General features: G+C 46.2%; 2 protein-coding genes and 1 non-coding gene across 4 annotated transcripts; all 3 read left to right on the forward strand.

Moving 5' to 3' along the window:
- The first annotated feature begins 9177 nt into the window (after positions 1-9177).
- Positions 9178-10113, forward strand: LOC119325319 (transcription factor TCP7-like). The gene has a single exon (XM_037599064.1). The coding sequence runs from the start codon at positions 9263-9265 to the stop codon at positions 9881-9883; it is 621 nt and encodes a 206-aa protein (XP_037454961.1). The 5' UTR covers positions 9178-9262; the 3' UTR covers positions 9884-10113.
- A 12829-nt stretch (positions 10114-22942) lies between these two features.
- LOC119324865 (protein BOLA1, chloroplastic-like) lies at positions 22943-24577 on the forward strand. 2 transcript variants are annotated; one of them, XM_037598635.1, is made up of 2 exons: positions 22943-23173; positions 24078-24577. In XM_037598635.1, exon 2 carries the CDS (start codon positions 24105-24107, stop codon positions 24411-24413), a length of 309 nt encoding a protein of 102 aa, XP_037454532.1. In that variant the 5' UTR covers positions 22943-23173; positions 24078-24104; the 3' UTR covers positions 24414-24577. The 2 variants fall into 2 exon arrangements, with proteins under 2 accessions (XP_037454532.1, XP_037454533.1); XM_037598636.1 differs by having other exon boundaries at positions 22952-23173; positions 24082-24577.
- On the forward strand, positions 22951-23023 carry TRNAF-GAA. The gene has a single exon. It is a non-coding gene; the product is annotated as a tRNA-Phe (tRNA).
- Positions 24578-25529: the final 952 nt, after the last annotated feature.

Genomic DNA, 25529 nt, shown 5'->3' on the forward strand with positions numbered 1-25529 from the left:
CTTCTTGTGAAACCTGGGCTCCTTAGCAAGGGCAATAGCTCCAGTGTTGTCACAGAAGAGTTTGATTGGCCCCGACGCATTGGGTATGACTCCTAGGTCGGTGATGAACTCCTTCACCCAAATAGCTTCATGCGCTGCCTCCGAGGCTGCCATGTACTCCGCTTCACATGTAGATCCCGCCACGACGCTCTGCTTGCAGCTGCACCAGCTTACTGCTCCACCATTTAACATATACACGTATCCGGTTTGTGACTTAGAGTCATCCAGATCTGTGTCGAAGCTAGCGTCGACGTAACCCTTTACGACGAGCTCTTCGTCACCTCCATAAACGAGAAACATGTCCTTTGTCCTTTTCAGGTACTTCAGGATATTCTTGACCGCTGTCTAGTGTTCCTTGCCGGGATTACTCTGGTATCTTGCTACCAAACTTACGGCAAGGTTTACATCAGGTCTGGTACACAGCATGGCATACATAATAGATCCTATGGCTGAAGCATAGGGGATGACTCTCATCTCTCCTTTATCTTTTGCTGTGGTCGGTGACTGAGCTGAGCTCAATCTCACACCTTGTAACATAGGCAAGAACCCTTTCTTGGACTCATCCATTTTGAACTTTTTCAAAATCTTATCAAGGTATGTGCTTTGTGAAAGACCTATGAGGCATCTCGATCTATCTCTATAGATCTTGATGCCTAATATATAAGCAGCTTCTCCAAGGTCCTTCATTGAAAAACATTTGTTCAAGTAGGCCCTAATGCTGTCTAGAAATTCTATATTATTTCCCATCAAGAGTATGTCATCCACATATAATATGAGAAATGCTACAGAGCTCCCACTCACTTTCTTGTAAATGCAGGCTTCTCCATAAGTCTGCATAAACCCAAACGCTTTGATCATCTCATCAAAGCGAATATTCCAACTCCGAGATGCTTGCACCAGCCCATAAATGGATCGCTGGAGCTTGCATACTTTGTTAGCGTTCTTAGGATCGACAAAACCTTCCGGCTGCATCATATACAGCTCTTCCTTAAGATGCCCGTTAAGGAATGCCGTACTGACGTCGATGTGCCATATCTCATAATCATAGTATGCGACAATTGCTAACATGATTCGGACGGACTTAAGCTTCGCTACGGGAGAGAATGTCTCGTCGTAGTCAATCCCTTGAACTTGTCGATAACCCTTAGCTACAAGTCGAGCTTTATAGATGGTGACATTACCATCCGCGTCCGTCTTCTTCTTAAAGATCCATTTGTTTTCTATCGCTCACCGATCATCGGGCAAGTCAGTCAAAGTCCAAACTTTGTTTTCATACATGGATTCTATCTCGGATTTCATGGCTTCAAGCCATTTGTTGGAATCTGGGCCCGCCATCGCTTCTTCATAGTTCGAAGGTTCACCGTTGTCTAACAACATGATTTCTAGGACAGGGTTGCCGTACCACTCTGGTGCGGAACGTGTCCTTGTGGACCTACGAAGTTTAGCAGCAACTTGATCCGAAGTACCTTGATCATCATCATTGTTTTCCTCTTCGGTTGGTGTGGGCATCACAGGAACATTTTCCTGAGCTGCACCACTTTCCCGTTCGAGAGGTAGTACTTCATCGAGTTCTACTTTCCTCCCACTTACTTCTTTCGAGAGAAACTCTTTTTCCAGAAAGCATCCGTTCTTGGCAACAAAGATCTTGCCCTCGGATCTTAAGTAGAAGGTATACCCTACAGTTTCCTTAGGGTATCCTATGAAGACGCATTTTTCCGACTTGGGTTCGAGCTTTTCAGGTTGAAGTTTCTTGACATAAGCATCGCATCCCCAAACTTTTAGAAACGACATCTTAGGTTTCTTCCCAAACCATAATTCATACGGTGTTGTCTCAACAGATTTAGACGGTGCCCTATTTAAAGTGAATGTAGCTGTCTCTAGAGCGTATCCCCAAAATGATAGCGGTAAATCGGTAAGAGACATCATAGACCGCACCATATCCAATAGAGTGCGATTACGACGTTCGGACACACCGTTTCGCTGAGGTGTTCCAGGCGGCGTGAGTTGTGAAACGATTCCACATTTCCTTAAGTGTGTGCCAAATTCATGACTTCAATATTCTCCTCCATGATCTGATCGTAGGAACTTTATCTTTCGGTCACGTTGATTCTCCACCTCATTCTGAAATTCCTTGAACTTTTCAAAGGTCTCAGACTTGTGTTTCATTAAGTAGACATACCCATATCTACTTAAGTCATCAGTGAGAGTGAGAACATAACGATATCCTCCGCGAGCCTCAATGCTCATTGGACCGCACACATCGGTATGTATGATTTCCAACAAGTTGGTTGCTTGCTCCTTTGTTCCGGAGAACGGAGTCTTGGTCATTTTTCCCATGAGGCATGGTTTGCATGTGTCAAACGATTCATAATCAAGAGACTCCAAAAGTCCATCAGCATGGAGCTTCTTCATGCGCTTCACACCAATGTGACCAAGGCGGCAGTGCCACAAGTATGTGGGACTATCGTTATCAACTTTACATCTTTTGGCATCTACACTATGAACATGTGTAATATTACGCTCGAGATTCATTAAGAATAAACCATTGACCATCGGAGCATGACCATAAAACATATCTCTCATATAAATCGAACAACCATTATTCTCAGACTTAAATGAGTAGCCATCTCATATTAAACGAGATCCAGATACAATGTTCATGCTCAAACTTGGCACTAAATAACAATTATTAAGGTTCAAAACTAATCTCGTAGGTAAATGTAGAGGCAGCGTGCCGACGGCGATCACATCGACTCTGGAACCATTCCCGACGCGCATCGTCACCTCGTCCTTCGCCAGTCTCCGTTTATTCTGCAGCTCCTGCTGTGAGTTACAAATATGAGCAACGGCACCGGTATCAAATACCCAGGAGTTACTACGAGTACTGGTAAGGTACACATCAATTACATGTATATCAAATATACCTTTGGTGTTGCCGGCCTTCTTATCCGCTAAGTATTTGGGGCAGTTCCGCTTCCAGTGACCCTTCCCCTTGCAATAAAAGCACTCAGTCTCAGGCTTGGGTCAATTCTTTGACTTCTTCCCGGCAACTGGCTTACCGGGCGCGGCAACCTCCTTGCCGTCCTTCTTGAAGTTCTTCTTACCCTTGCCCTTCTTGAACTTAGTGGTCTTATTGACCATCAACACTTGATGTTCTTTCTTGATTTCAGCCTCTGCTGACTTCAGCATCGAGAACACTTCAGGAATGGTCTTTTCCATCCCCTGCATGTTGTAGTTCATCACAAAGCTCTTGTAGCTTGGTGGGAGCGACTGGAGGATTCTGTCAATGACCGCCTCATCTGAGAGGTTAATGTTCAGCTGGGTCATACGGTTGTGCAACCCAGACATCTTGAGTATGTGCTCACTGACAGAACTATTTTCCTCCATCTTACAACTATAGAACTTGTCGGAGATGTCATATCTCTCGACCCGGGCGTGAGCTTGAAAAACTAGTTTCAGCTCTTCGAACATCTCATATGCTCCGTGATGCTCAAAACGCTTTTGGAGCCCCGGTTCTAAGCTGTAAAGCATGCCGCACTGAACGAGGGAGTAATCATCAGCACGAGACTGCCAAGCATTCATAATGTCTTGGTTCTCTGGGACGGGAGCGTCACCTAGCGGTCCTTCTAGGACATATTGTTTCCTGGCAGCTATGAGGATGATCCTCAGGTTCCGGACCCAGTCCGTATAGTTGCTGCCATCATCCTTCAGCTTGGTTTTCTCTAGGAACGCGTTGAAGTTCATGTTGACACGAGCGTTGGCCATTTGATCTACAAGACATATTTGCAAAGGTTTTAGACTAAGTTCATGATAATTAAGTTCTAATCAAATTATGAACTCCCACTTAGATTAGACATCCCTCTAGTCATCTAAGTGTTACACGATCCGAGTCGACTAGCCCGTGTCCGATCATCACGTGAGACGGACTAGTCATCGTCGGTGAACATCTTCATATTGATCGTATCTTCCATACGACTCGTGTTCGACCTTTCGGTCTCCGTGTTCCGAGGCCATGTCTGCACATGCTAGGCTCGTCAAATTAACCCTAAGTGTTTTCGCTGTGTAAAACTGTCTTACACCCGTTGTATGTGAACGTAAGAATCCATCACACCCGATCATCACGTGGTGCTTAGAAGCGACGAACTGTAGCAACGGTGCACAGTTAGGGGAGAACACTTCTTGAAATTTTGTAAGGGGTCATCTTATTTACTACCGTCGTCCTAAGTAAACAAGATGCATAAAACATAATAAACATCACATGCAATTATATAAAGTAGTGACATGATATGGCCAATATCATATAGCTCCTTTGATCTCCATCTTCGGGGCTCCATGATCATCTTGTCACCGGCATGACACCATGATCTCCATCATCATGATCTCCATCATCGTGTCTTCATGAAGTTGTCACGCCAACGACTACTTCTACTTCTATGACTAACGCGTTTAGCAATAAAGTAAAGTGAGTTACATGGCGTTCTTCAATGACACGCAGGTCATACAAAAATAAAGACAACTCCTATGGCTCCTGCCGGTTGTCATACTCATCGACATGCAAGTCGTGAATCCTATTACAAGAACATGATCTCATACATCACAATTCATCATTCATCACAACTTCTGGCCATATCACATCACATGATCAATCGCTGCAAAAACAAGTTAGACGTCCTCTAATTATTGTTGCATCTTTTACGTGGCTGCAATTGGGTTCTAGCAAGAACGTTTTCTTACCTACGAATAACCACAACGTGATTTTGTCCACTTCTATTACCCTTCATAAGGGCCCTTTTCATCGAATCCGCTCCAACTAAAGTGGGAGAGACAGACACCCGACAGCCACCTTATGCAACTAGTGCATGTTAATCGGTGGAACCGGTCTCACGTAAGCGTACGTGTAAGGTTGGTCCGGGCCGCTTCATCCCACAATACTGCCGAAGCAAGAAAAAGACTAGTAGGGGCAAGCAAGTTGACAAGATCCACACCCACAACAAAATTGTGTTCTACTCGTGCAAAGAAAACTACGCATAGACCTAGCTCATGATGCCACTGTTAGGGAACGTTGCAGAAAATTAAAATTTTTCCTACGGTTTCACCAAGATCCATCTATGAGTTCATCTAAGCAACGAGTCAAGGGAGAGAGTTTGCATCTACATACCACTTGTAGATCACGAGCGGAAGCTTGCCAAGGGGATGGTGATGATGGAGTCGTACTCGAACGTGATTCGGATCACCGATGTCCTAGTGCTGAACGGACAGCACCTCCGCGTTCAACACACGTACGGGACGTGAGACGTCTCCTCCGTCTTGATCCAGCAAGGAGGAAGGAGAGGTTGAGGAAGGCAGCTCCAACGGCAGCACGACGGCGTGGTGCAGTTGATGCGGTAGTATTCCGACAGGGCTTCGCCAAGCACGTACGGAGGAGGAGAGGTGTTGGGGAGGGGAGGGGCTGCGCCTTGGCTTGTGGTGTATTGCAGCCCTCCCCTCACCCCTCTATATATAGGGGAAAGGGAAAGGGGGGGCCGGCCCTCTAGGGAAAACCCTAGGGGGGGCGGCGGCCAAGGGGTGGGGGGCTTGCCCCCCAAGCAAGGGGGTTGCGCCCCCTTTAGGGTTTCCCCCCCAACCCTAGGCGCATGGGCCCAAAGGGGGGGCCCGCCAAGCCTTCTAGGGGCTGGCTGCTATCCCCATGCAGCCCAAGTGCCCCCCCGGGAGGGGTGGCCCCTCCCGGTGGACCCCCGGAACCCTTCCGGTGGTCCCGGTACAATACCGGTATGACCCCGAAACTTTTCGGTGCCCGTTTAACAACTTCCCATATATAAAACTTTACCTCCGGACCATTCCGGAACTCCTCGTGACGTCCCGGATCTCATCCGGGACTCCGAACAACATTTGGTAGTCACATACTAGTCTTCCTAACAACCCTAGCGTCACCGAACCTTAAGTGTGTAGACCCTACGGGCTCGGGAGACATGCAGACATGACCGAGACCACTCTCGGGCAATAACTAACAGCGGGGTCTGGATACCCATGTTGGCTCCCACATGCTCCTCAATGATTTCATCGGTTGAACCACGATGTCGAGGATTCGATCAAACCCTGTATACAATTCCCTTTGTCAATCGGTACGTTACTTGCCCGAGACTCGATCGTCGGTATCCCAATACCTTGTTCAGTCTCGTTACCGGCAAGTCACTTTACTCGTACCGTAATGCATGATCCCGTGGCCAACACCTTGGTCACCTTGAGCTCATTATGATGATGCATTACCGAGTGGGCCCAGAGATACCTCTCCGTCATACGGAGTGACAAATCCCAGTCTCGATCCGCATAAAATAATAGATACTTTCGGAGATACCTGTAGTGCACCTTTATAGTCACCCAGTTACGTTGTGACGTTTGATACACCCAAAGCACTCCTACGGTATCCAGGAGTTACACGCTCTCATGGTCAAAGGAAGAGATACTTGACATTGGCAAAGCTCTAGCAAACGAACTACACGATCTTTATGCTATGCTTAGGATTGGGTCTTGTCCATCACATCATTCTCCTAATGATGTGATCCCGTTATCAACGACATCCAATGTCCATAGCCAGGAAACCATGACTATCTGTTGATCACAACGAGCTAGTCAACTAGAGGCTCACTAGGGACATATTGTGGTCTATGTATTCACACATGTATTACGATTTCCGGATAATACAGTTATAGCATGAATAAAAGACTATTATCATGAACAAAGAAATATAATAACAACACTTTTATTATTGTCTCTAGGGCATATTTCCAATAGTGTATTATTTGTTTTTATTTATAAGATATCACCATATACCGCCTTCTCCATGAAAGGTTAAAACTCCGCCGAGTACCTATATAGGACCATGTGTATTATTTGTTTTTATCTATAAGATGGCACCATATACCTCCTCCATGAAAGGTGTCGTCAATACAATATTTTCTTTCGAATATAGTTGTGGTATATCCTTTGAGGTGTCTTCCTTCGTCGACACAAAGTTACACACCGGAGAGCCAAACAACTTCTTTGACAAAATAGAGATACACGACTTAAGGTTTCCCTGACCAACATTGGCTCTCTCATCCTACTCAAGCTGATTATTATTATTTTGGTTTTTTCGTTGGCGGCCAAGTGGAAAATTTTGTATTATTATCACCCACTCAAACATATTTCACTTTAGCATGTTGGGCCCATTTGATCCCTTCCTCTCTCAAAAGTCCAGCCAAGCCCGCTTCGACCTCCCCTTTATCAGCGCATTCTACTATCTAAGGAGCCTCTCATTTTTCTACTTTATATATTTTGCTCACATCCTCAGCCAATCCTGTAAGAATTGTATAAGATGTTGTACATTGTATTCTGCATAGGTAATTGTTATTTCACCCCATATTTTTCGTTTGTTGTATATATCACTTATAAAAAAATTATTAAGATCTTCCACAAATTCACTATGTATTTATATCATTTGTCCGATCTTTTTTACTTTTCTAAATCTTTCAAATGATCTTCTATTGTTTACACACAAAAATGAGGTGTGAGTTGCCTAAAAAGGAAAAAATGCCAACAATATCTATATTCTAGAGTGCATAGTAGGCAATGGGTACACCTACTCTACAATTGTCTATTTCCTCTAGGGGGTTGTCGAATTTGTGAGCCTTGAATTTAAGCCCACATGTTGATTATTTTTTTTGCGTAAATATTTTGATGTTTTTTTAACCAAGAAGCACACATGTTATTAGAATGATACAAGAACAACTAGAAAAAGATAAATGTAAGAGAATACAAGATGAACAATGAACCTCACAAGGTTTATACTCTACATAAATTGCTTTTGGAGGCTGAGCTCCATGGAGGCCTTCAAATGCAAAATTCAAGATTCATGAAAATTCATATTTTTACTTTTCAAAAACTTCTGAAAAGTATATAGATATACATGAAGGCATAATGCACAAGTATGTAAATTTTCAAAACAAAATACATTGAAATGAGAGTTGTGCAAAAAATAATAATTCTGGGGCTATTTACACATGACGATACTATTCACTCCTGATCATGAATTTGTCTTTTTTGTAAATGTCGTGTTTCAATGTATTTCATCCTGAAATTTCACACACACACACCTACATCCTTGTTTCTTATACAAAACATTTCAGATTTTTCTGAAACCAAATTTTTTGATTTTTTTTCGAGAAAATCCGCATCCATGAAGGCCGAGAGATCCAAAACGCCCTTTACCCGCTTTTTTTTAATACTTTACTAGCCTTTTGAATGCCCATTTGTAAATTAATTCTTTGTCTTTCTCTGGCTTGACAAGAATCGAAGCCAATCAATGGTTTCATGTGAAATTTGTTTTTTTAGTTTATTCGATGTTCGGCGACTGCGTGCGAGTAATGTAATGATGGACCTCCGTTATAAGTGTCTTTTTTCTATTTGACTATATTTCATTATGTCTCCATAATAAACAATAATTTAGATTTGCATACAAGAAAGAAAATGAATGCAGAGAAAGATGGGAGCATGGACGTACGGGGTTCACAAGGCGTTTTGGGTGTACCGTAAATGTCGAAATCCTACGTAGCTGCTGCACGGACTCTCGTAAAACCTCCTCAATTTTGTTTCGACTTTGCAAAAAAAATGCGTCCGGACCGGTTAGCGGGCCGATACAGGCCCGCGTTGGATGGCTAAACACATTCGAACCGCATCCGAATGGCTGGGGACGGTTTGAAGATCCGCTTTAAAGATGCCTTTACAAACATTTTACTATAAAATTGCTTAGTATTACAAAGCAGACCCTTAAATGTGTGCAAAGGCATTTTACAAACATTGCTTAGTATTACAAAGCAGACCCTTGAACATTTTACAAACATTTTACTCTAAAACGGACTCTCAAACCGTCTTATTTTAGTTGCAGCAAACGGGAAGGTACATGATTACTCACACCTTACTATAATTGTACATAAGCAAACATATATGAAAACTTATTTTTAAAAACATACTCCCTCCATAATAAACAATATAAGAGGGTTATATCAATATCTTGCGCGGTTTAACCGGAAGTTCCCCAAATTAACGGATGCTATATAACCTATCCGCCGTGTCCCGCTCCACCCCGTCACCTCAAAGCCTCACAAACCCCACCGGATCACCACCCCCACCACCTCCTCCCTCTCCAACGTACAGCGAGCGAAGCAGTCAGTACTCAGTAGACGCCATGACCTCCCACGACATCGCCGCTGCCTCCGGCCCTTTCCACGTCTACCAGCAGCAACTACCGATCACGATGGCGCCCGCCGCCGCCGCAGCCGACGCCGGCTTGGCTCCGGCGACGAGCAAGAAGGCTGGTGGCAGCGTGAAGGACCGGCACAGCAAGGTGAACGGGCGCGGTCGGCGCGTGCGTATGCCGATCGTGTGCGCCGCGCGCGTGTTCCAGCTCACGCGCGAGCTGGGGCTCAAGTCCGACGGCCAGACCATCGAGTGGCTGCTCCGGCAGGCGGAGCCCTCGATCCTCGCCGCCACGGGGACCGGCACCACCCCCGCCGCCTTCGTCTCCTCCTCCGCCCCATCCACCTCCCCCTCCTCCTCCTTCTCGTACCCGCACACGCTCCTCGGCAAGCGCCCGCGCGAGGAGGAGAACGACGCCTTCGGCGCGGGGGCTGCAACGTCGGCGTTCTGGGCGGCACTGCAGGCGCCGCCGCGGCAGGACACGTGGGGGTTGTCGCCGCTCGATGCGCAGGCCGCGTACATGCCGATGGCGCAGGTCCACCACCACCACCTCAATCTTGTCGCCGCGCTCTCCGGCGCCGCTCGGCGCACCGAGGAGGAGAGCCGGTGAATCAACGGTGCTGACGAATGTTCTTGGTTGTTTTTCTGTTTTGGGAGTCTAGGATCCTGGATGTACTTCCCTACCTGTCGAGCTCGAATTCTCGATCGTCCTGTGTTCTTTCTTTCTGCAGTTTATTAATCAGTTAAGATTTTCTGTGGCACTAAGCACTTTACTTAGGAGTACCACTACATCCCAGCTGCATGTGTTGGAAACTTATTAGTATCTGTCGTTGGCTTTAAGTGGATCGTGTAATGCGACTTCTCATGGAACCTGTTTCACTTAGTATGCTCGTCAGTATGAGGCCAAGCCATTCAACAGCTAAAACGCAATGTAACATTCACCAGGTGTGCCGTCATTATCTTCGCTTGTCTCGATCATACATCAATTTCCCATTCGGGAGCATGAAACTGTTGTCCAATGATCCTATGTTTCGATTATCCATGCAAGAGCAAGAGGAAGAAGCACTCGGTCGGCTCTGAAGAATCTCGGTTATCCATGCACACAGGGCCGCGGATTGCAGAAATGATAACGCTGGGAGTGCGAAACCGCCCTGGATTCCGTCGTTTCCCCCATGGATTCTCGCTGGAATTGCCTTCTCTTGCCGTGTCTCTCCACGAGGGCGAGGGGGGCAAAGGGAGGGAGGAAAGGCTGCGGCGCTGCAGCTGCACAGTTGCGCTCTGTCTGAGAAAGGCTGGCGCCGTCGTGCATGTAGACCGGATTCGTGTCAAAGCTGCTGGAAAGATGCCCTGCCTGCCTTTGGTACCACCATACGTGCTCCTACGGACTTGCAGCGGCCTGCAGCAGGCAAGGTTGACTTGGTTATTCTTGTGCATGGCAGGGCATCACGGCCACTGTTGACTGTTTACTAACGCATGCATGGAGTATTGGTAATTTTAACTGCGCGTTACAAAACTGAGAGTACGATATGATGGTGATATTCAGCATAAATGCGTGTGGCGGAGGACTGGAAAATGAGTGAAATGTCAGAAGGTCCCGGTAAGGGAAACGCGCGTACATGTCGGTTGGTGGTCACGACTCGCAGCGTACATCGTGTGTCAGAGGCTAGCTAGCTATAGTACCATGTACAACGGTTTGTACCCGCCCTACTATTCTCAACCTCACTCTAATGATATACTACCTTTGTTTATTTTTATAAGATGTTTTAGACATACATACACTATTCAAAACAATACAAAGCTAGTTGTCTGAAACGTCTTATAACAACAAAACAAATGGAGGGAGTATTATTTGTGCTATATAATCCTTCGTCAAACTTAGGCCTCATCTGGTTTGAAGGAATTTCACATGAATTATAGAGGATAAGATTTTTGTAGGAATTTTTCCTTTAAAGCCCTTTGGTTCATAGGAATGGATTCCTATTCCTACATAGGATTGATTCCTATCCTCCACATTTCAAAGGAAAATAAACATGAGCTTAGACTCAATGAAAAGAAATTTCATGATATGAACCAAATGACATTCTTTTTCTAATCATACTAATAGGATTTGAGATACATGTCATCTCATTTCCTACAAGTTTCCTTTTCATGTGATAATCCTATCCTATGAATCAAAGAGAGCCTAATCCGTTCACAGACCGAGAGAACTTATTTCCAAATCTGGCCCCACGTATCACCCCCACATTTTTTCTTAGGGGCGCGTAACCCTAGCTTTCCCCCATTGCCGGTCCTCCTCGTCCGGTGGTGCTCCTCGCGGCGTGGCAAGGTTTCGGCAACGGTGTCCTAGGGCCATGTATCCATCTGATCTGGATCTAGGTGGCCTGTGGGGTCTAGTTTGTTGGTTGTGGGTAGTCCTGTTGTCGGTGGGTCCCGGAGGCTGTTGGGCACCATGGAGGTACCGACGGCGAGGTGTGTGCTCGGCTTGGTAGTGCCAACCGTTTTTGCAGTGGTGCTACTGTTCATAGGCGGCTTCTATGCCAAGGTGTTTCGGCAGCGGCAATCTAAACTAATAGGGACGATGTTACACCTGTTTCGATGGGTTTCGGTGTTGGAAATATGCCCTAGAGGCAATAATAAAAGTATTATTATATTTCATTATTCATGATAATTGTCTTGTATTCATGCTATAACTGTATTATCCGGAAATCGTAATACACGTGTGAATACTTAGACCACACAATGTCCCTGGTAAGCCTCTAGTTGACCAGCTCGTTGTGATCAACAGATAGTCATGGTTTCCTGACTATGGACATTGAATGTCATTGATAACGGGATCACATCATTAGGAGAATGATGTGATGGACTAGACCCAATCATAAGCATAGCATAAAAGATCGTGTAGTTCGTTTTGCTAGAGCTTTGCAAGTATCTCTTCCTTCGACCATGAGATCGTGTAACTCCCGGATACCGTAAGAGTGCCTTGGGTATACCAAACGTCACAACGTAACTGGGTGACTATAAAGGTGCATTACAGGTATCTCCGAAAGTAGCTGTTGGGTTGACACAGATCGAGACTGGGATTTGTCACTCCGTATGACGGAGAGGTATCTCTGGGCCCACTCGGTAATGCATCATCATAATGAGCTCAATGTGACCAAGGTGTTGGACACGGGATCATGCATTACGGTACGAGTAAAGTGACTTGCCGGTAACGAGACTGAACAAGGTATTGGGATACCGACGATCGAGTCTCGGGCAAGTAACGTACCGATTGACAAAGGGAATTGCATACAGGGTTTGATCGAATCCTCGACATAGTGGTTCATCCGATGACAACATCGAGGAGCATGTGGGAGCCATCATGGGTATCCAGATCCTGCTGATGGTTATTGACTGAGAGAGTCTCGGTCATGTCTGCATGTCTCCCGAACCCGTAGGGTCTACACACTTAAGGTTCAGTTACGCTAGGGTTATAGGGATATGTATATGCAGTAACCCGAATGTTGTTCGGAGTCCCGGATGAGATCCCGGACGTCACGAGGAGTTCCGGAATGGTCCGGAGGTAAAGATTTATATATGGGAAGTCCTGTTTCGGGCATCGGGACAAGTTTCGGGGTTATCGGTATTGTACCGGGACCACCGGAAGGGTCCCGGGGGTCCACCGGGTGGGTCCACCTGTCCCGGGGGGCCACATGGGCTGTAGGGGGGTGCGCCTTGGCCTAATGGGCCAAGGGCACCAGCCCCACATAGGCCCATGCGCCTAGGGTTTAAGGGGGCAAGAGTCCTAGGAGGGTAAGGCACCTCCTAGGTGCCTTGGGGGGAGGGAAAACCTGAACGCCCTGGCCTTTGGTTGCCTCCTTCTCCCTCCCCAACACCTCCTCCACCTCCATAGTGCTTAGCGAAGCTCTGCCGGAGTACTGCAGCTCCATCAACACCACGCCGTCGTGCTGCTGCTGGTGCCATCTCCCTCAACCTCTCCTCCCTTCCTTGCTGGATCAAGAAGGAGGAGACGTGGCTGTTCCGTACGTGTGTTGAACGCGGAGGTGCCGTCCGTTTGGCGCTGGTCATCGGTGATTTGGATCACGTCGAGTACGACTACATCATCACCTTGCAAGCTTCCGCACGCGATCTACAAGTGGTATGTAGATGCAAACTCTCTCCCTAGACTCGTTGCTTAGATGAACTCATAGATGGATCTTGGTGAAACCGTAGGAAAAATTTTAATTTTCTGCAACGTTCCCCAACAGTGGCATCATGAGCTAGGTCTATGCGTAGTTCTCTTTGCACGAGTAGAACACAACTTTGTTGTGGGCGTGGATTTTGTCATCTTACTTGCCTCTACTAGTCTTTTCTTGCTCAACAGTATTGTGGGATGAAGCGGCCCGGACCAACCTTACACGTACTCTTACGTGAGACCGGTTCCACCGACTGACATGCACAAGTTGCATAAGGTGGCTGGCGGGTGTCTGTCTCTCCCACCTTAGTTGGAGCGGAATCGATGAACAGGGCCCTTATGAAGGGTAAATAGAAGTTGACAAAATCACGTTGTGGTGATTCGTAGGTAAGAAAACGTTCTTGCTAGAACCCAATTGCAGCCACGTAAAAGATGCAACAACAATTAGAGGACGTCTAACTTGTTTTTGCAGCGATTGATCATGTGATGTGATATGGCCAGAAGTTGTGATGAATGATGAATTGTGATGTATGAGATCATGTTCTTTGTAATAGGATTCACGACTTGCATGTCGATGAGTATGACAACCGGCAGGAGCCATAGGAGTTGTCATTATTTTTTGTATGACCTGCGTGTCATTGAATAACGCCATGTAAACTACTTTACTTTATTGCTAAACATTAGTCATAGAAGTAGAAGTAGTCGTTGGCGTGACAACTTCATGAAGACACGATGATGGAGATCATGATGATGGAGATCATGGTGTCAAGCCGGTGACAAGATGATCATGGAGCCCCGAAGATGAAGATCAATGGAGCTGTATGATATTGGCCATATCATGTCACAACTATATAATTGCATGTGATGTTTATTATGTTTATGCATCTTGTTTACTTAGGACGACGGTAGTAAATAAGATGATCCCTTACAAAAATTTCAAGAAGTGTTCTCCCCTAACTGTGCACCATTGCTACAGTTCGTCGCTTCTAAGCACCACGTGATGATCGGGTGTGATGGATTCTTACGTTCACATACAACGGGTGTAAGACAGTTTTACACAGCGAAAACACTTAGGGTTAACTTGACGAGCCTAGCATGTGCAGACATGGCCTCGGAACACGGAGACCGAAAGGTCGAACACGAGTCGTATGGAAGATACGATCAACATGAGAATGTTCACAGACGATGACTAGTCCGTCTCACGTGATGATCGGACACGGCCTAGTCGACTCGGATCGTGTAACACTTAGATGACTAAAGGGATGTCTAATCTGAGTGGGAGTTCATAATTTGATTAGAACTTAATTATCATGAACTTAGTCTAAAACCTTTGCAAATATGTCTTGTAGATCAATGGCCAACGCTAATGTCAACATGAACTTCAACGCGTTCCTAGAGAAAACCAAGCTGAAAGATGATGGCAGCAACTATACGGATTGGGTCCGGAACCTGAGGATCATCCTCATAGCTGCCAGGAAACAATATGTCCTAGAAGGACCGCTAGGTGACGCTCCCGTCCCAGAGAACCAAGACATTATGAATGCTTGGCAGTCTCGTGCTGATGATTACTCCCTCGTTCAGTGCGGCATGCTTTACAGCTTAGAACCGGGGCTCCAAAAGCGTTTTGAGCACCACGGAGCATATGAGATGTTCGAAGAGCTGAAACTAGTTTTTCAAGCTCATGCCCGGGTCGAGAGATATGATGTCTCCGACAAGTTCTACAGTTGTAAGATGGAGGAAAACAGTTCTGTCAGTGAGCACATCCTGAAGATGTCTGGGTTGCACAACCGTATGACCCAGCTGAACATTAACCTCCCAGATGAGGCGGTCATTGACAGAATCCTCCAGTCGCTCCCACCAAGCTACAAGAGCTTTGTGATGAACTACAATATGCAGGGGATGGAAAAGACCATTCCTGAAGTGTTCTCGATGCTGAAGTCAGCAGAGGCTGAAATCAAGAAAGAACATCAAGTGTTGATGGTCAATAAGACCACTAAGTTCAAGAAGGGCAAGGGTAAGAAGAACTTCAAGAAGGACGGCAAAGATGTTGCCGCGCCTGGTAAGCCAGTTACCGGGAAGAAGTCAAAGAATGGACCCAAGCCTGAGACTGAGTGCTTTTATTGCAAGGGGAAGGGTCACTGGAAGCGGAACTGCCCCAAATACTTAGCGGATAAGAAGGCCGGCAACACCAAAGGTATATTCGATATACATGTGATTGATGTGTACCTTACCAGTACTCGTAGTAACTCCTGGGTATTTGATACCGGTGCCGTTGCTCATATTTGTAACTCACAGCAGGAGCTGCGGAATAAACGGAGACTGGCGAAGGACGAGGTGACGATGCGCGTCGGGAATGGTTCCAGAGTCGATGTGATCGCCGTCGGCACGCTGCCTCTACATTTACCTACGGGATTAGTTTTGAACCTTAATAATTGTTATTTAGTGCCAAGTTTGAGCATGAACATTGTATCTGGATCTCGTTTAATACGAGATGGCTACTCATTTAAGTCTGAGAATAATGGTTGTTCGATTTATATGAGAGATATGTTTTATGGTCATGCTCCGATGGTCAATGGTTTATTCTTAATGAATCTCGAGCGTAATATTACACATGTTCATAGTGTAGATGCCAAAAGATTTAAAGTTGATAACGATAGTCCCACATACTTGTGGCACTGCCGCCTTGGTCAGATTGGTGTCAAGCGCATGAAGAAGCTCCATACCGATGGACTTTTAGAGTCTCTTGATTATGAATCGTTTGACACGTGCAAACCATGCCTCTTAGGCAAAATGACCAAGACTCCGTTCTTCGGAACAATGGAGCGAGCAACCAACTTGTTGGAAATCATACATACCGATGTGTGCGGTCCAATGAGCGTTGAGGCTCGCGGAGGATATCGTTATGTTCTCACCCTCACAGATGACTTGAGTAGATATGGGTATGTCTACTTAATGAAACACAAGTCTGAGACCTTTGAAAAGTTCAAGGAATTTCAGAATGAGGTGGAGAATCAACGTGACCGAAAGATAAAATTCTTACGATCAGATCGTGGAGGAGAATACTTAAGTCACGAATTTGGTACACACTTAAAGAAATGTGGAATCGTTTCACAGCTCACGCCGCCTGGAACACCTCAGCGAAACGGTGTGTCCGAACGTCGTAATCGCACTCTATTGGATATGGTGCGGTCCATGATGTCTCTTACCGATTTACCGCTATCATTTTGGGGATACGCTCTAGAGACAGCTACATTCACTTTAAATAGGGCACCGTGTAAATCCGTTGAGACGACACCGTATGAATTATGGTTTGGAAAGAAACCTAAGCTGTCGTTTCTAAAAGTTTGGGGATGCGAAGCTTATGTCAAGAAACTTCAACCTGAAAAGCTCGAACCCAAGTCAGAAAAATGCGTATTCATAGGATACCCTAAGGAAACTATAGGGTATACCTTCTACTTAAGATCCGAAGGCAAGATCTTTGTTGCCAAGAACGGATGCTTTCTGGAAAAAGAGTTTCTCTCGAAAGAAGTAAGTGGGAGGAAAGTAGAACTCGATGAAGTACTACCTCTTGAGCGGGATAGTGACGCAGCACAGGAAATCGTTCCTGTGATGCCCACACCAACTGAAGAGGAAAACCATGATAATGATCAAAGTACTTCGGATCAAGTTACTGCTGAACTTCGTAGGTCCACAAGGACACGTTCCGCACCAGAATGGTACGGCAACCCTGTCCTGGAAATCATGTTGTTAGACAACAATGAACCTTCAAACTATGAAGAAGCAATGACGGGCCCGGATTCCAACAAATGGCTTGAAGCCATGAAATCCGAGATAGAATCCATGTATGAAAACAAAGTATGGACTTTGACAGACTTGCCCGATGATCGGCGAGCGATAGAAAACAAATGGATCTTTAAGAAGAAGACGGACGCGGATGGTAATGTTACCATCTATAAAGCTCGACTTGTCGCTAAGGGTTATCGACAGGTTCAAGGGATTGACTACGACGAGACATTCTCTCCCGTAGCGAAGCTAAAGTCCGTCCGAATCATGTTAGCAATTGCCGCATACTATGATTATGAGATATGGCAGATGGACGTCAAAACAGCATTCCTTAACGGGCATCTTAAGGAAGAACTGTATATGATGCAGCTGGAAGGTTTTGTCGATCCTCAGAACGCTAACAAAGTATGCAAGCTCCAGCGATCCATTTATGGACTGGTGCAAGCATCTCGGAGTTGGAACATTCGCTTTGATGAGATGATCAAAGCGTTTGGGTTTATGCAGACTTATGGAGAAGCCTGCGTTTACAAGAAAGTGAGTGGGAGCTCTGTAGCATTTCTCATATTATATGTAGATGACATACTCCTGATGGGAAATAATATAGAATTTCTGGACAGCATTAAGGCCTACTTGAATAAGTGTTTTTCAATGAAGGACCTTGGAGAAGCTGCTTATATATTAGGCATCAAGATCTATAGAGATAGATCGAGACGCCTCATAGGTCTTTCACAAAGCACATACCTTGATAAGATTTTGAAGGGATTCAGAATGGATCAGTCCAAGAAGGGGTTCTTGCCTATGTTACAAGGTATGAGACTGAGCTCAGCTCAGTCACCGACCACGGCAAAAGATAAAGAAGAGATGAGTGTCATCCCCTATGCTTCAGCCATAGGATCTATTATGTATGCCATGCTGTGTACCAGACCCGATGTAAACCTTGCCGTAAGTTTGGTAGCAAGATACCAAAGTAATCCCGGCAAGGAACACTGGACAGCGGTCAAGAATATCCTGAAGTACCTGAAAAGGACAAAGGACATGTTTCTCGTTTATGGAGGAGACGAAGAGCTCGTCGTAAAGGGTTACGTCGACGCTAGCTTCGACTCAGATCTGGATGACTCTAAGTCACAAACCGGATACGTGTATATGTTGAATGGTGGAGCAGTAAGCTGGTGCAGCTGCAAGCAGAGCGTCGTGGCGAGATCTACGTGTGAAGCGGAGTACATGGCAGCCTCGGAGGCAGCACATGAAGCGATTTGGGTGAAGGAGTTCATCACCGACCTAGGAGTCATACCCAATGCGTCGGGGCCGATCAAACTCTTCTGTGACAACACTGGAGCTATTGCCCTCGCAAAGGAGCCCAGGTTTCACAAGAAGACCAGGCACATCAAGCGTCGTTTCAACTCCATCCGTGAAAATGTTCAAGATGGAGACATAGAGATTTGCAAAGTGCACACGGATCTGAATGTCGCAGATCCGCTGACTAAACCTCTCTCGCGTGCAAAACATGATCAACACCAGAACTCTATGGGTGTTCGATTCATCACAATGTAACTAGATTAGTGACTCTAGTGCAAGTGGGAGACTGTTGGAAATATTCCCTAGAGGCAATAATAAAAGTATTATTATATTTCATTATTCATGATAATTGTCTTGTATTCATGCTATAACTGTATTATCCGGAAATCGTAATACACGTGTGAATACTTAGACCACACAATGTCCCTGGTAAGCCTCTAGTTGACCAGCTCGTTGTGATCAACAGATAGTCATGGTTTCCTGACTATGGACATTGGATGTCATTGATAACGGGATCACATCATTAGGAGAATGATGTGATGGACTAGACCCAATCATAAGCATAGCATAAAAGATCGTGTAGTTTGTTTTGCTAGAGCTTTGCAAGTATCTCTTCCTTCGACCATGAGATCGTGTAACTCCCGGATACCGTAAGAGTGCCTTGGGTATACCAAACGTCACAACGTAACTGGGTGACTATAAAGGTGCATTACAGGTATCTCCGAAAGTAGCTGTTGGGTTGACACAGATCGAGACTGGGATTTGTCACTCCGTATGACGGAGAGGTATCTCTGGGCCCACTCGGTAATGCATCATCATAATGAGCTCAATGTGACCAAGGTGTTGGACACGGGATCATGCATTACGGTACGAGTAAAGTGACTTGCCGGTAACGAGACTGAACAAGGTATTGGGATACCGACGATCGAGTCTCGGGCAAGTAACGTACCGATTGACAAAGGGAATTGCATACAGGGTTTGATCGAATCCTCGACATAGTGGTTCATCCGATGACAACATCGAGGAGCATGTGGGAGCCATCATGGGTATCCAGATCCCGCTGATGGTTATTGACTGAGAGAGTCTCGGTCATGTCTGCATGTCTCCCGAACCCGTAGGGTCTACACACTTAAGGTTCAGTTACGCTAGGGTTATAGGGATATGTATATGCAGTAACCCGAATGTTGTTCGGAGTCGCGGATGAGATCCCGGACGTCACGAGGAGTTCCGGAATGGTCCGGAGGTAAAGATTTATATATGGGAAGTCCTGTTTCGGGCATCGGGACAAGTTTCGGGGTTATCGGTATTGTACCGGGACCACCGGAAGGGTCCCGGGGGTCCACCGGGTGGGTCCACCTGTCCCGGGGGGCCACATGGGCTGTGTGGGGGTGCGCCTTGGCCTAATGGGCCAAGGGCACCAGCCCCACATAGGCCCATGCGCCTAGGGTTCAAGGGGGGCAAGAGTCCTAGGAGGGTAAGGCACCTCCTAGGTGCCTTGGGGGGAGGGAAAACCCCCTTGGCCGCCGCACCCCCTAGGAGATTGGATCTCCTAGGGCCGGCCACCCCCCCTTGGCACCCCTATATATAGTGGGGGAGAGGAGGGACTTCATACCTGAACGTCTCGGCCTTTGGTTGCCTCCTTCTCCCTCCCCAACACCTCATCCACCTCCATAGTGCTTAGCGAAGCTCTGCCGGAGTACTGCAGCTCCATCAACACCACGCCGTCGTGCTGCTGCTGGTGCCATCTCCCTCAACCTCTCCTCCCTCCCTTGCTGGATCAAGAAGAGGAGACGTGGCTGTTCCGTACGTGTGTTGAACGCGGAGGTGCCGTCCGTTCGGCGCAGGTCATCGGTGATTTGGATCACGTCGAGTACGACTACATCATCACCTTGCAAGCTTCCGCACGCGATCTACAAGTGGTATGTAGATGCAAACTCTCTCCCTAGACTCGTTGCTTAGATGAACTCATAGATGGATCTTGGTGAAACCGTAGGAAAAATTTTAATTTTCTGCAACGTTCCCCAACATTCGGATGTGGCTGCCGGTGATATAGATGAAAATCTTGTTGAGCTATGGTCGGTGCCATCGGTGGTGACACTCGTGGTTTTGTTCCCTTCCTAGGAGGAGTTGTTATAGTGTGTCGACACCTCACTCCCTCTTCTTTGGTTTGTTGTCTCCAGGAAAAAGTCTAGATTTGGATCCGAACCGGCGATGGCGGCATCCTCATCATCATTTCTTTGTTGGGAGCATTGTTTTTTGAGGCATTGCTTGGAGGTTCTCTATTGCTCGCCGTTGTTCCAGATTGTTCTTCAGGGGCGTTATACACACCGTCTTAGGTGAGACCAAGACGATGGCCTTCTTGGGGCTATCGGAGTCCCGTCATTCACCTGGCAACTATTTTAGACACTCAGAGATGACATGTATCTGAAATCCTATGAAAAGGAATAAAAAATAAGATGCCATTTGGTTCGCATGGTAGGGTTTTTTTCATTGAGTCCAGCCTAATGTTTATTTTCCTATGAAATAGGAAAAAATTTCTTCATAGGAATATGATTCTATTCCTACAAACCAAAGGGCTCTAAAGAAAAATTTTCTATACAAATTCTATCCTATGGGATTCCTACAAAGCAAAGGAGTTCTCGAGGGGTTTGGTGCGTCGGCAAGCATAGCTCAATTTAGAACAAGTTTTTTTATTGTGTTCGTTCCAATTGAAGTGGTATTTACTTCTCATCGGGTTATGATGAAAGCTTGTCTTGTATAGTTCACTATGCCTACTCTAAAGATAGGACATCAATTTGTGCGCGCTGGAGAAAAGAAGTTTGAAAAGGGTCATTCAGTGAAAGAAAAATAATCTTGTTACATATCAGCCTACTGAGACTTAGTTAAGTCTCAGTCAATACTATATCCATGAAATTTTATAGTGAGCTATTGAGATTCTTTCTTCAGATTTTTTTTATCAGGAGACTTAGTTAAGTCTCAGTCGATGCTATATCCATGGAATCTTATATTGAGATCAGTGTAATTTTTTTCTTCAGATCTTTTTACATGTTATTTCACTTGACTGAGATTTGGTTAAACCTCAGTTGACTAAGATCAAGATACACCCATAAAAAACATCAACTGATAAGTGTCACAGGTGTGACACAAAGCATTACAACACTCACTTTTTACAATTAAAATTGTCATCTGAAAAGAAAAAGGAAACCCCGAAAAACTGAAACTTGCCATTGGAAAAGTTGTCATGCTTGGAGCTGCCATGTGGTCATACCACACGTGCATAATGATCCCCGGCCTAGCTTGAGCTCGCAGTTTAGTTTTTTCACAAGCTATAAAATTCTGGACAACTTTGGATGTTTTACTTCAGTAACAAGTGGTGATGCATGTACACCGAACAATGGTCGTGGCTGCCCGACTTAATCTTGCGTGAAACCTGCAAGTGCAAGCCAGTGCAGTACGTACGCGAAGACAGGCCTGTGACACGTCAGGTCCTCCGCTGGGCGACGCAGAAATATGCATCTGCATGCAAGCAAAGCCTCCTGCAAGCTACAGTAAAAGCGACATAGGCGCAGACAGACCGGGGTGACCGAGACCCGTCAGAGCGCCAGGCAAACCGCTGTTGGCACACATCTCAGAGCACACGCGAACGCGAGCGCTCGCTGATCAGATCGGATGCCGCAGACTGGCGTGCAATGCATGCCCGTCCGTCCTCTTGCCGTGTCACAGGAGCTGGTTGGTGGCCACCAGCTGCCCCCGCCCTCTCTGCATATTCCTCCTTTGCCATTGGAGACGGTACTACTACTACCACGCGCATGTGCCGACCTGCGCGCACTGTCGTCTATGCGCGTCAGTGCATGGTTCGCCGCTCGCCCGCCCGCCGTGTGGTCAAAACATGGCCAGTTCTCCGGTGAATCGTAGTATGCTTCCGTCGGTGGTGCACGGCTGTATGTAGCGCGCGGGTCGCCGGGGAGCCTCGTCGCTGGCGGTCTCGCTCGGCCCGTACCTTTTGGTGTGCCGTGCTGCGCGTCGCCTGCGCCTGCTCCAGTGGATAAGCTGACTGGCTGGCTGGCTGGCTGGGGAGATAAAGCCATCAGCTCCGTCACGGTCGACCAGCCTTGCCCTGCCGTGCGCCACACGGGAGTAGGCTCTTTTCTTCTCCCCTGAAAAGCCGTGTCCAAATATCGTTGACTGTTTTCGTGCGGTGTGAATTGCCCCTCTGAGTCAAATTTATGAGGCCCAGTAGAAGGATGTATGTTGGATTTGCTCGCATTGCAACGTTTTATCTGTCTAGTATAACTGACATGAAGGAAGAGCATTTGCGGCATAGTGAAACATGATGCAGATTCTTACAGTGATAGGGTTCGAAGCTGGAACTAAATAAAAGGTAAGTCAGGACATGTAGTGCTAAGTTTGTCTGAAATCACAAAGCGGGGATAGCTCAGTTGGGAGAGCGTCAGACTGAAGATCTGAAGGTCGCGTGTTCGATCCACGCTCACCGCATACATCTTTTTTTTTCTCCTATACGAAAATTCTAGCTATATACTCGGGCTTTTTATTGTTCCGCTGCTTTCCCCTTCTCCACCCTTAAGCCGCCGTCTTCCTCCTCGACTTCCGACCGCAACACACGACGCCACAACTTCCAGCAACGACGTAAGTTCTACCTTTTCTTTTCTTTGTTTATTACTGCGTATTGCTCCAGCGCGCTCCCCTCCCACGAAAATTTTGTACCGCCAGCTGATCTTATCTCCATTACCCTAGAACCCTAGAACCTTTTCGTTTTCTCTGCAAGCTTCTCGTCAGATCCGCTTCATAAATACTCCAGATGCCTACTAATTTCACTAATAGGAGTGAGATATTTGACTTCGTAGTAGTCTTTTTCCGCCTCAGTTTGCGCCTCTGATCCATCCATGTAAGGACGGTCCAATTTCACCATCTAGGTTTTGATTTTAATTCTCAAAAAAAATGAATCTAGGTTTTGATTTTGTGTCCGATTGCATCATCTAGGTTTTGATTATGTATCTGGGGCTTACGAGTCACGACATGGAAGGAAACACGGTTTGAAATTCTAAAAGTTAGCATCAGTGTTGTTATGCTGTTTTTGATCCGTTCCAGTTGGATGGTAATTTTGTCAATCAAGGGAAGATAAACTATTTTCTGTCTCTTGAATTCATATTAGTTGTTTAAGAAATTAGAATCTACAAATGGACACTGGGACCAGCCGGTGTTACAAGAACAGATTTATGCTACTCCCTCCGTCCTAAAATAAGTGTCAACTTTGTACTAGCTCTACGACAAATTTGTACTAAGCTCAAGACACTTATTTTGGGACTGAGGGAGTACATGATAGTATTTTTTTATGACTTTGGGGAATGAACATTTGAGATTAGTTTAGGCCAAGGGATTTTTCTTGTTTGTGTTATACAACTCTGGCCTTGGAGTGGGGGCTGCTGGTTCAATGTCAATCCATTGCTTATGTATAAGAATCATGTAACATGCTATTGCTATTACACTTGCAATGGTGATTACTTGCATAACCAATATATTCTTCTTTTAGGCAGTTGCTCTTGAATCAGGCTGAAAAATGATGGGTTCGCGAGGTACCAGTGTTGTGCTCTCAAGAGCTGCTCGGATGAGGCAAAAGCTGCAGTCTGCTTTGGAGGCCAGTGCACTAGATATTGAAGATGTTTCTTACCAACATGCTGGGCATGCGGCTGTCAAGGACAATGCAAATGAGACGCATTTTAACATCAAGGTAATTTCACCCAAGTTTGAAGGGCAGAGCCTTGTGAAGCGTCATAGGATGGTGTATGATCTCTTGACCGATGAGTTGAACTCGGGTCTTCATGCTATCTCCATTGTTGCGAAAACTCCAACAGAGTCGGGATCATGAATGTAATTTTTCTCGACTCGATTAGTGTTTGTTCCGAAATAAGTTGATTGCAGCAATAGCATGTAGCCACGAATCGGTTTGTAAAGCAATGTTATGGCATGCATATTTCTTCATGATAAAGACATACTGTTGCCTTGGTTGAAGTGTGAATTTCTCTATGTGCATGATTGCCTGCGGCCATTAACTTACGGAAACTTATCAAGTACTCCCTCTGTAAAGAAATATAAGAGCGTTTTGATCACAAAAGTAGTGACCTAAACACTCTTATTTCTTTACCGAGGGAGTACAAATTTCTCTGCTGGAAGCATTTGTCATTTAAGAAAAAGGGGGATTCACAAGCTGAAGTCTAAGCTTATGAATATAAGATGTAATATGTGTCATGATTCATGAAAGTGAGACTAAGGTAATTTTTCTATTTCTGAAAGTGTATTTTGACTGCAAAGCTAATATAGTCGAAGCACAATTAGCAAAGCTAAGCCTATTCAGCCATGAATTGTCTGTCTTCCAGCCGCATTTTCTGTGTTCGATGGCTTAAATGCTTAATTAAGCATAATCTAAGATCTGGATGAACTCAAACTCTCAAGCTCTGAAAATCCTAATTTGCACTCACTCTTTGGCCCCCTCTCTCTGCCACAACGGTTGACCCTCATTCGCCACCCCCACCGGTGATCCCGAGGCGGATCCGAGGCCCACGCCCGCTCCATGCGCCACGCCTGGCGCCTCCCTATTGGCCGAGGCCGTTCCACCCATGCAGCTGCACCATGCAGGCTCCGCACCGCCTGATCTCCGCACCTTCGTCTGCACCATGCAAACGCAGATCGACCGCGTCCTCCCCGCGCCTGCGTCACGTTGACGCCGCAATGAGGTGCCACCCAACTTCACTCCGAGGAGAAGCGGGCGAATCGCCAAGGCCGATCGGGGCCTGGACTCCGAGACGAAGGCCAAGCGCGTGCTTCTCCGGCGCCTAGGCCTACTCAAGGACGATGCCCCGATGGACGAAGCTACTCTCTCCAAGTATGCGCCTCTGTTCGACCGCCCGCTGGCTGCCGATGTCATCCAGGCCTTTGCCGACTTGTACGGTTGGGGCATTCCATCTGCGGAATGCAGCTCTTCCCC

This window comes from Triticum dicoccoides, chromosome 6B, assembly GCF_002162155.2.
Source record: "Triticum dicoccoides isolate Atlit2015 ecotype Zavitan chromosome 6B, WEW_v2.0, whole genome shotgun sequence".
Taxonomy (NCBI): Eukaryota; Viridiplantae; Streptophyta; class Magnoliopsida; order Poales; family Poaceae; genus Triticum; species Triticum dicoccoides.

Coding starts and splice junctions, on each gene's coding strand:
- LOC119325319 (XM_037599064.1), top strand. CDS start 9,263: ATGACCTCCCACGACATCGCCGCTGCCTCCGGCCCTTTCCACGTCTAC.
- LOC119324865 (XM_037598635.1), top strand. CDS start 24,105: ATGATGGGTTCGCGAGGTACCAGTGTTGTGCTCTCAAGAGCTGCTCGG.